This window comes from Protopterus annectens, chromosome 1.part1 (genome assembly GCF_019279795.1).
Source record: "Protopterus annectens isolate FY-2018-M chromosome 1.part1, PAN1.0, whole genome shotgun sequence".
NCBI lineage: Eukaryota > Metazoa > Chordata > Ceratodontiformes > Protopteridae > Protopterus > Protopterus annectens.
In genome coordinates, this window is record NC_056726.1 from 1,723,035,583 (window position 1) to 1,723,047,908 (window position 12,326).

The window sequence follows — 12,326 nt, forward strand, 5'->3', positions numbered from 1 at the left end:
AAAAGGGGCTAAAGGCCCACACAAACTAAAAAGCCAACAAGTCCCTAATTTAAAACAATTTAAACTATCTAAACTGTCTAAACTATCTAAAAATAATGGAACTAACACACCCTACATAAATATATCAAAAAGGAAAACTTTTTAAAAACTTGCTGTTTCTAAAATGGTCCGAGCTATCTAGATCACCGAGATCTTTCTCTTGCCGCGGCAAACTAGATCTGAAGTAATTCTAGCAGTGCATGGTGGGATAAGGGGCTGGTCTTGAGCTAATGGCAAACCTTGAGCTTGCTATCGGCCGTGTCGGAGCCGAGGATCGGCTCCATCCCATCAGTGAGAATAATCTGCGAGATTAACAACTTCACATGTATTTGTAGTCCTCTGTGCAGGAATGCACATGGCAGACCTCTTTACTTGTATTCTGTTTTAAGTATTACTGTTTCTTAGCTGTTTGACATCCAGCATTTATTTGCGGTGCCACTCCCTATATGCCAAAGAAATTTCCATCATTCTGTTGGTCTGCAGATATGTATTTTTCAAAATGTGATTTTTTTTTATTTGTAATTCTGCTGCGTTTATTTCGGAGGACAGTGGATTGCGGTAACTAAGATAAGAGGGGTACAAACCTGGAACAGTAACGTTTAACGTACAGTTCCAGTTGTTAACACTGACACATACCTCTCAATCTTTTAACGCCCAGAATCTGAACAAAGCCTAATAGAATGGGGGGAAAACTACCAAATATAGTGAGAGAATTTAATTACTGCGTTTATAAACTTGGAAAGTTGCTAGCTTTACAAGTTTTATGTTAGCATGCATTTCAAAAGAATATCAACTGTGAAACTAAAATGTGTGCCATTATTTACTGACTTCCATGTTCAGTAATTTACTAGAAAACCACAAATTTTGTGTTATTCTGCTAAGCACAGAAGTATACATAAGAAAGGTGGGGGGGTGCAGGGGGGGCTTGCCCCCCTGCAAAAGCAATTTAAAGCACAAAATTAGGATGGGGTGTAAAGTACTGCGTACATACTGCCCTTCTGTCCCACTAATACTTGTACCTGTCCTTACATCTCTTAATTAATGGCCGTATTTCAAGAACGGCAACATTGTGTCTTCTGTATATCGAAAAATTAAAAATAAAAATTTTGGGAAACAAAAAAAGAAAGGCAACAGTGACAGATGGAATATTCAGAATGAAATTCAACAGGTTGCGGGATAATCTGCATGGGTGGCTTGTCAGTCAGCCGTATTTTGCATGCAATCTCACAATGGCTTGGCGTGTCAATCATGCATGCCACGCCCATTCTGGCGCGAAAATCGCGGTGGGGTAATGTTTTAATACAAAGGAACGTTCCTCATAATGAGATACGCTTATGCGTACTCTTGTCTCTTACTGTTTATTTTTCACCTTTTACGAGAATCCTAAGTGTTCTGTAACTATCCAGCCCTGATGTATTTTAATTTTACATTTTCTGTGACCTGAATCAAAATCAAGATAGTCAGCCTTATGCAAAATCCTGTACTTAATCAACTGGAAATAAATAAATAACGGGTGGGTGGAGAAGACAGAGGCCTCAGATCAGGGATACTTTTTAAGTATTACCTAATTCCCTTAAAACGTCAGTGCATTGTTTGAACAGTTAGAAATATTAAACTTTAATGTCTGATATTATTTACTGACTGACTGGAATCTTCAGTAATTTACCAGAACATCAACATTTTTGCGAGACAGTGGATAATATGAAGCAAAATCAGGGAAGTCGTCCATAGACGGGCAGTTGAGCAGTATGGTAACGCATGTGTCTTGTGTTACAACTCAAGTACTACTACTATTACAGCTTATGTTGTCTTAACTATTATAGCCAACTTCCAAAAGTGAATTTGTTTGTGTCTTTTGCTGAAAAGGAAACTACAAGACACAAATATCTGATTAGGACTAGAGAAACGAACTAGACACAAGCCTTGATTTTACCTCATATACAGCAAGTTGAGATAGAATAGACTGTGTCTGCAAAGGTTCATTCAGTAGTAGACTCCTGCAAAATCTGTGGTTATTTGTAAAGCCGTTATTATTTATTTACATTTGTTTACTGCTGGAATAGAGCTCTGGTTTCATTGGACGAAGTCCAGTCGCCGTCACAATGTACAAACGATATAAACACAGTATACGCCTTATACGATGAAAGAAAAGAGCTAGTAGAATGCATTTAGATAGGGTTACCACCTGTCCCTCCTTGTGAGGAACAGTTCCACTTTGGGCAGCTGTGCATTGTGAAAAAGACTAAAAAATGGCAAATGTCCTGAGGTTTTAAGACAAAATATGTTTCTTAAGTTTTCTTTAATAGTTGCATAAAACAGTTATTTTGTACCTGAAACACACAACTATTTATGAATTTGCATAAAGCAACTCAAATGCTACAAAAATAAGCTTTCATTTTGGCAAAAAACTGACGTTTTGTCCTTTGCACTGGCCGCTTGTATGTTTAGTCCTGCAAAATCTCACATTTCTACAAAAACTTTGGGCATTTGAAAAGGTGGCAACCCTACATTTACTTAAAACTAAAGACGTCTATGCAATTATGAATAACTAATATAAGTGAGAATGTTAAGCGCTATCTACTAGCTGGTTTTAATTTATTTATTTTGCCACAGCACGCAGACTGCAACTGACAAAACAAAACTCCAGTTGGAAACAGATAGGTAACTACTTAAACATTATAACTAAACGTAGTAACTACAGCATTTTATTTGCGACTTAACTTATTAACTTAAGGAAAAGGGTTTGGCTAACACTGTAGTTAGGGTAAAAGGAAGTCCTACACTTAGGTAGTACACCCGAACTTGACACGTGAAGTCTATAAACACAACTTTTTTCGCTGTTTACCAATATCCTAGCACCGGTGCGCCATCCCTTCCAATGAGAAGGAGGATTCTCGTTGTAAGGGTGTAGCATACGTTGACACCAACCAATTGAGCGCAGGCTTCGCACGACTGTGTATCACTCCTTCACAGAGCGCTCTGGAAGTCGGTGAGGGGCAGTTTGAAGGCAAACAGTGTAAGGGATATACTACTTGTACCAGTACGGACTAACCGGATTAGGTAGCGTCAAAGATGAGTTTATTTAGCTCCACTGATCGCTTTGATCACCTTTTCACCATAGTTGAGAACGAATTTAAGGTGGGCAGTGACAAAGGGGACCCCTCCGAGAGTGATGTGAAAGTCAGCCTGGATGAGGATGCTTTATGGACCAAGTTCAGAGAGCTGACCAACGAAATGATCGTCACCAAAACTGGCAGGTGTGTGAATCATACCTCTCAAATGTATTTATTCATAGTTGTTCACTCTCACTCTTAATAGTTCGGTGTTCTGTGCTGGTGTTTGTCACATAATAGTGGTGATAACATTCACGGTTAACAATACTGAATCGTATTAATATTTTTGTGAATACGATAATATTCTCGACCATGCTGTAAACTTCGTAATTGAAGCTGTCACTAACTTTTCCACATTTTTGTACTTTTGTTAAGCATTATGAGAGGTAGTAGTGTCGCACCCTTCGCAGCTTGGTGACCGAAGCGTGTGTGACTGCGAAACTCACTGAAGCATAACATGTATAGAATTGCTGCCATCACAGTTGTAACATTAATGGGGATAGTTTCTTTTTTCCTTTTTTTTTATTTGAGAAGGGTACGTCTTGGAAATCACTTGAAATTGATGTCAAACAGGGAAACTTGTATGATGAGTTTTTGGGCTAGGGACACCTGGCCAGCGATACCATGGTATAGAAGTTAACTCTTGAAAGAGGCAACTTTTGCCAAACAAAACGGCAGAAAATGATACAACCGACCCGTAATCAAGAAATTAAGTCAAAAGGGAACAAGCATGCCTCTCGATCTTTTAGCTCAAGAAATCTGGACAAACCCAAAAATAATGAGGGGAACAAAGACCCAAAAGTAGGGCAATTTTTAAGTATTGTTCTTATCAACTTACAAAGTTGGTGAAATAACAGATTTTGCACTATCATACATTTTCAGAAGGCTATGAAGTGTTAAAATAAAATGTCCTTCATTATTTAGTAACTTCAAGCCTCAAAGATTTGCCAGAAAACACAAATTGTATGAGGATCTGATCAAATATATGAGACAAAAATCTGGACGTCCTGCGAAAGTCTGGACAGTTGAGAGGTATGCGGAGTCGGAGCTCACATAACAGGGTTTGGAATGCTAGAGGGTACTTGTGCAGGCGATAATAGAGAACATTGAGCCACTGAGATAGTGTTTTCGTGACGTTTGGAATGTTACGGCAAAGGCGTAGTTTTGCACATGCACGCTACAGTCTTAACATTTTAAGTCATGACCTTACGTGTTCCCTCTTAATGTGGTGGGAACATATAAAATATTTAAGGTTTAAAATATGTTTGCGCTATAATTATGCGATTATTTATTAACTTTTGTTTTAGCGACGCTGTTAAATAGATAATATGAGATTTGCGAAATAATTTTTGTAGTTAATTACGAATTTTCAGCTAGATATAAGATGTTTCACACTGATTGTTGAAGTAAACAACATTAACAATAAAAACGATAGCATTAAAATATAAATATATAAACAATAGTATTTATACATTATTTATAATCAATATGTCTGTAATGGAGAACAGTGGACTATGTAGTTATTTAAAACTGTCGCTAGAATAGAACTGTATATTTTTTATGCATTTTGATTCTTATATTTAATTCAGTGTTATTCCCCAATCCCCTTCTGATCAAAAAACGCTTTTATACAGTGCTGACCACTTCAAGTAGCGGTAATGGAGAACACAGAATTGAAGTAGTCCACCTTTGTATTAGGCGCGAGTTACGTATATAACAAAAACAGCTGTAGTGTGATCTTCTGTGCACACCTCTAAGGTCTGTGAGGAAAATTAAATATTTAGTTAACACACTGTCCTGACCCCCCACAAAAACTATAATGACCTTTTGTACACACTTCTGAGGTTTTTGAGGGAAAAATAAATACATAATTACCTCACTGTCCTTAGCAATCCACACAGGGTATATCAATCTTCATGCACACCTCTGGGGTTTGATTATGGAAAAAATTAAAAAGTATATCGAATCGTTTTGCTATAACTGCTATTATAGCAATATTGTTTAAATTTGTACTTGTTTTAAAATGTATTGCTGGAGCTTTTCTCCTCGGGTCTCCACTGAAAATGGGCCACAAGCCCAGTTGGACAAACCCGGTTAACACATGTCAATAAATAAATAAAGTATATATATACAAAAATCAATTACAGGTTACTAGAGCCAATAACACTGCTGGAGAAGCACTATTCTTCAGCGCTATAGCCAAATTATGGAACACCCTCGCCCCATAATAATCTCTCTACCATCATGCACCCACTTCAAAGCTTTACTTAAAGCGCACCTACAAACATGCTGGCTATGCCCTTGTAACTCTCCCCTCTAACTTCTCCCACTCCATCTACCCTCTACCTCTCTTCCACCCCACAAACTACCTTTGATTACAGCAAGCTCTAATACTTCCATGCCTGTCTACTTATTGTATGGCAGTAACTTTTTATTGTAACAATTGTTAATATCTGCTATGACTTAGTGGATAGAACAGATGCTAGTTATCTACTGAATGTACTATGTTCTTCATCTGTAACTATGTTTGTAATATTTTAATTGCTAGGATTCTTCATCTGTAACTATGTCTGTAATATTTTAATTTGTGGAGCTTTTCTCCCCGGGCCTCCGCTGAAAATGGACCTCGTTTAGTCGGACATTCCCAGTCAACAAATGTAAATAAATATATATATATATATATATATATATGTGTGTGTATATTGACTATATATTTCCCAGTACCCTACACAAGTTGCAGTAGCTGTAATTTATTTATTTGTTTATTTATTTATTTGCTTGTGTTTCTCATGAAAAGACCATCTGGGAATTGACATGCTCACTTTCAGTGGAGGCCCTGGGAGAAAAGTTCCACATCAAAAATATAAATACATTTTTTGACAATTCAAAAGAAAAACAGTCAACAAACATTATTTACAAAGTATTTGAAAGCAAATGGTCAACAAACATCATTGAAAAGCATATCAGATTAAGGAAATACATATTTTCAAGTAATTGTGAGTAGAATCAAAAATACTGTATTAATACATTTGTATAGTGTCTTTGCACACCCCAGAGCATGGTTTGTGTTAGGTAAGGTGAGGCTTCATGACACAGGCCACTACTAAGCCTGCATCAAAAACATACACCAGGGTTACCAGGCCCCTAGAAGCTCTGAAGATCTGGATGTTCTTTGATGCATTTTATGTCTTATTCTTAAAGATGCCTTGTTAAATGCTTTTGCATTTTACTTTAGCAGAGGAGAGTTGGTTATGTGTTCAGTTTCCACAGATAAAATTTGGAGACGTTATTTTAAACAAACGCACACACTGTCTAACACTTCTTCCCCTGACAAACCAGGTCTGTTACAAGATGCACTGATGTTTCACATGTGTACACACATGACACTTCCCAAAAAGAAAACTTGGGAGGAAACAAAAGCACATGGATAACCCCCCTCAGACCCCAGGAGGGCATGCAGACTTTACTTAGAAGAAGCCACAGCTAAGAAGTGTTAGACACTGTGGTCCCACTTCATAAGGGCGGTGCCTCCACAGACCCTGGAAATTACCGCCCCATTAGCTTGACAAGCCTTATCTGCAAAGCCATGGAGAGGATCATAATGGAACTCATAAATAAAGACATAGGGAACTTGCAGACTTTGGATCCAACTCAGTTTGGCTTTGTCAAAGGCAGATCCTGCCTCTTAAACTTGGTTGACTTTTTCGAGACAGTCACCAAGGCCATTGATGAGGGAAAGGCAATCCATACAGCCTACCTCGACCTGGCAAAGGCCTTCGACACAATACCCCACTCAGGTATCATCGAAAAACTCATCAGCTTGAATGTAAACCCATACATCACAAGATGGGTTGCAAACTGGCTAAGTGACAGAACCCACAGGGTCAGAGTTGCTGGAGCCATGTCAGACTCAAAGCCTGTCACAAGTGGTGTCCCACAGGGCTCAGTCCTGGGTCCACTCTTGTTCGGCATCTACTTTTCTGAAGTACAAGCAAACACAGGAGGGTTATGGCTGACAAAGTTTGCAGATGACTGCAAACTGGCCATAGTCGAAAACACATCTGACACAGATATCCTCCAGAAGGGCCTCACAGAAATGGATAACTGGTGCCAGAGCCATGGCCTGAAGTTAAACGCCAAAAATGCATAGTCATACCCTTTGGGAAAAACAAGGCTACCCTAGCTACCATATAGGTGGCAATCCACCGAGCACAGAAAAAGTCATCAGAGATCTGGGGACCCAGGTTGACAGTAGCCTTCGCTTGACACTCATGTTGCTAAAGTAGTTAGGAAAACCTTCTATATCACCCACCTGATCATGAAGGGATTCACATCTAGATCAAGGAGGTCATCGTCCCCTGTACTCATCACTTATTAGACCTATGATTGAGTACAATGCCCGTTCGAATGTATCTGACCAGACACCTGCTGCAGCTTGAAAGGCCCCAAAAGTTCCTCACCAAAAGGATAAAGGGTCTCAAAAATATGTCTTATGCTGCCCGACTGAAAGAACTCCAGCTCTATTCAGTCTCATACCGCTTGCTCAGAGGTGACCTGTGCCTGACATATAAGGCCATGTCAAACCCAGATTTGATGAATATGCTTCACCTCAAAAAATCTAGATCCCTCAGAACCACAAGGGCGGGAGACTTAAACCTTGACACGGTTATAAATAGAACGTGCTGGAGGGACAGATTCATCACCCAGAGACTCCCTATGCTGTGGAACAAAATCCCGGTACATGTGAGGCAGAGCACCTCTCTGGTCTTGTTCAAGAGGAATCTTGACCAATGGATGGGAGATTGCAGATATACCCCAGGGATTACTTCAGCGTCACTGCTTGACAGAGGCACAGCAAAATGATAGGCATAGTTTTTATTCAAACTAAAGGGGTGGCGAAAGCCACATAACTATGGGCTAGGCTTATAAATGCCCTTGGGCAGATAGCCTAGTATGAACCTATGAACCTATGAACCTAAGAACTCAACCAGAGCCAAGTGTACTGAAATGACAATGGTACTCACTGCACCACTGTGCCAGTGATCAGTTGCTTCTACACATATTCTTCTCTTGCTAGACCACCAATTATAGGCACTTATTGTGAGCTGTGCTGATGTTTGTAATGGAAAGTGAAAGAAATCATGTCCCACTTGTTACAAATAGTGCAACTCCACCTACAAATGCTCATATCCACAAGCATAACTAGTTTTATACTGATTTCAGTAAATACAGTATGTTGTGTAACACTGCTTTTACTATGCCAGATCAGTGACGTGACTGCTGTGTAACGGTGAGCAAGTATCACTGGCGATATTGTACTTGAGAGCCTCACCAGATGCGCAGTGGCAAGCCCCGCCCAAAACCCGCCCCCTTGCTGTTTCATTATCTGGCACTAATGAATATGTATTCCCTCGAAGAATCCTAATACACTGTCCGGCTTTTAGTGCGTGTCTTGTGTTGCCTTCGAGAACAATTGTTTGTTTCTTATTTTAATGTAAACAAAGAAATGCGTATTTATTAAATAAAAGGCATATCTCAGACACTTCGTTTTGTTCCTGCATCTGGCTGTCTGCAAAGTATATTTTCTTTTAAATTAAAGTACCCTACACAATGTTGACTACATGGTCACTTTTTAGCTAATGATTTAATCGGGAGATACATTTTTTTGTTCAAAATAAAGTATATAAGCTCACTTCTTATTCTTGTCCTGACCTGGGGTTACCACCAGTTTTCCTTTAGGCTGGGCAGTCCCTTATTTGGGCAGGTGTGTCCTTGTCGGGGAGGGGGATATGAAAATGGCAAGTGTCCTTTTTTTCTAAGTTTCCTTTATTAGTTGACTAAAGCTATTATTTTTGTATTTGAATCGCTTACCAACCAGCTAAAATTCTAAAAAGAGTGGGCTTTTATTTTAGCAAAAAAGCTATTATTTTTGTAACTGAAACACTTCAAAATGTAACAAGCAACTAAAATTTTTCAAGAGTGTGCTTTTATTTTTAGCAAAAAAAGTCCATTCGTTTGCATTGTTTGAATGCCATGACAATCATGGCTCATTACATATGCAGACCTGGTTGTCAGTCATTCGCGACACACCCACTTCTGCGCGAAACGCAAGGTGAGGCCTTCAAGTACAATATCACCGTATCAGTAACAGCAAGGTTCTTTTCCTAGGAACAGCATCTATTCACATCAATTAGTCATTTCAAATGGGTGACTATGGTAAAAAAAAAAGAGTAGTAAAGTTCCTAGTAAAGTATTTCCAAGTTTCACAGTAAGCACAGTAAAATATTTTTCTTACTAAAAATGCATACTAGTCTTGAAAAAGCCATGTCATGATTGTTTAAACTGAGCAAACAACAAAGACAGCTATTTTTATCTACAGGCAGCTCCAACCCAGCAATTATAACTTCTTCTTCGTACACTTCAGGTATGTGATTGTGATAAAAAATAGCACTATTTATTTTAGCTTTTTTTGTCTTAAATAGCCACACATTAAAGTATTCCAACTTGCTCAGCACAAATCACAATAGTCCATAGCCAGATCAGTGAGCAAACACAAATCAATTCATTTACCTCCACAGTCTCAGCAATTATAGCTGCTTTGTCTACATGCAGATGTACAACTCTCATAAAATAAAAAAGATAGAAAATAAGGAGCACACAGTTATGTGTTCAAGTGTCTGTCTGCGCAGCACAAGAGTCGGGGCCAAAGGGACAGATTTGAAATACTGCTGTTATTTATTTAGAGGGTTGTTAAACAGTAGTGTATGCCTTTTCTGTGGAAAATAAAGTCTGAAATTTAGATGATGGCTATTATTTAGTGACTGCAGTCCTAAATGATTTTCCAGAAAATCACACATTTCATGAAGACCAGTCCATGACTGAGGCAGCATGTTAGACAGTGTGAGAAATTAAGGACAGTTTCCAGTTTATTTCATTCAAATGTACATTAGCTGACCCACTCTGCCACATTACTGTCAACGTATTTGTTTTAGAAACAGGGATAAAGCCAAAATAATTGGTGAACAGAATCCTAAAGCCAGGGACAATCTTTAAATCTTACTTTACTTCATTTAGAAAGTTAGTAGAGCAGCAAGTTTTGCATCATTGCATTTTCTGAAGAATAAAGTTTATGAAACACTTATTTTTACTAATGGTCAGTAATTTTCAGTGATGTAACAGAAAATTAAATATTTCTCTTCTGGTTTAACCCAGCTTGAAACTCTTACCTTGTTGTTAGGAAATATTTTCAACTTGCAATATCCAGCAGAGAGTAATGATGGGGCTGTGTTCTCTTACCTTCTTTACTGCTTCATTACAAAAAATGTCCTCCTTCTGGTCTACAACTCTCAAATAATAAATCTAAGTTGCTACTTTTTGACATTGAATATATTGTACCACTACCTAACAAAATGTTTTTTTTTCATTCATTATTTACAAATTATAATAGGCATTCTTTTACATTAAATGTTCAGACACTTATACATGTAGTGTGGTCATGTCCTATCTCTTGAAATTAATAGCTGCATCCTACATAAGCCACTGAATAGCAGTCTTTTCAAACCTGCTTTGGGTGACTCCAGTCGTGTTCTTATGAATAACTGGGAACTGGAATATCATGCTAATCTGACACAACACAACAATACTAGAGACTGTCCCTTGCATAGTCAATCGTAGTCACAGCTGTAAGCATCATTATCATGTTGCCGATGTTGGTGACGCTGTGGACCAGTGATGTGATGGCTGTAAAGCATGAACAGAACTCTTAATAAACTAGAATTGAAAGGGGCCACTCAACATTCTGTGGCACCATTATTTTAATGCATTTTTTCCTAAAAGAGTATAGTCGTCACCAAAGCAGAGTTCCTGTGTATCCTGTAAGAGTATATTCATCTTTACAGGAGACTTCCCTGTACTCCTGAAATGAGTGTACTTGTCTGTGTTTTCAAAGTCTAATTGCTGAAGTCCTGGTATAGGCAACTACATAAAAATAAGGCGGCAAGGTGGCATCGGCAAGCTGACATGATTTGCTAAGCATGCAAATGAAATGGTCATTATGGAATGTGCAGAGTTGGAGTTATTAAGGAGTATTTGCAAAAAGTTATGAAAATATCTGGCATATTTCTATGTTTACAGTAATAATGCAAAAATGGTGTGAGATAACTTTCTTGTTTGTGGTGGTGTAATTAAGCAGCAGATGTTATTAAAATAACATTAAAACATGGTGAGCAATGTGAAGACATTCTGAGATGTAACTGCTCTTTTGGCAAAGCAGTTATTACTGTTACCTGTAATTTTCATAAAAGCTGTGTGACTTACAGATGAATAAATGGTGTCATCTTATACAAAACATTAATGCATGCAGTGATGCTTGCCATCTAACACAAATTATTTTGTAGGTTAATGTTGTTTTGAAGTACTGTGAACTTATTATGTGAATGATTCATAGGTTCACGGGTAAATGCTAGGCTATCAGTCTGCTGACTGTTACAACCCTAGCAAGTAACCAGCAGTCAGAATCAAACCCTGCATCTTGCATCTGTGAGGTTGAGCACCATCATATCAACCCATTCTGGCTATATGCCATACATAATTGTGAAGCTCTTGCAACAGTTTGAGCAATTTTCTCATTGATATCTTGGATCTGTCTTGTACACTTACATAGCTATAACCATTTGTTTGATCATAACACTAGTATTTTTTGACAAACAAAACACAGTTTATCTTTCACAGATCTGCAACGTGAAATTAACAGAACTTTTGCATATGTAATGAGCATTGAATTTAAGCCATATGACTACCATATGTTGTTTTTTTTTTCTTTCTCACTGTTAATATCTACCAGATTTTAAGTCTTCAGTTTGCTATGGTATCTGTATATGTCTTGTTGTTGTTGTTGTCTTTCGGCTTTTTCCGGTTAGGGGTCGCCACAGCAGAACACCGGTCCGCTAATGATTGGCAATAGATTTTCACGAACGCCGAGGTGCCAGCTCAATGTTCAACCTTCAACGAAGGCACGCCCATTTATGCATGTCTTTCGAACGCCCAACTAACCGCGGGGAGGACATGCAGACTCCACACAGAAGGCACTCCCCGCACTCAAGCCCAGAATCGAATGGGAGAACCTCTTGCTGTGAGGCAACAATGCTACCGCTGCACCACCGCGGATTCTTAATT

General features: G+C 38.5%; 1 protein-coding gene across 1 annotated transcript in view; it reads left to right on the top strand.

The window, feature by feature from the left end:
- The first annotated feature begins 2,918 nt into the window (after positions 1 to 2,918).
- Positions 2,919 to 12,326, top strand: part of LOC122811946 (T-box transcription factor T-A-like) — a 1,625,600-nt gene continuing 1,616,192 nt past the window's right edge. The window contains exon 1 of the mRNA XM_044084140.1: positions 2,919 to 3,296. Within this exon, the coding sequence (XP_043940075.1) occupies positions 3,112 to 3,296 (185 nt within the window). The 5' untranslated portion in view covers positions 2,919 to 3,111. The remainder of the gene's footprint in view (positions 3,297 to 12,326) is intronic.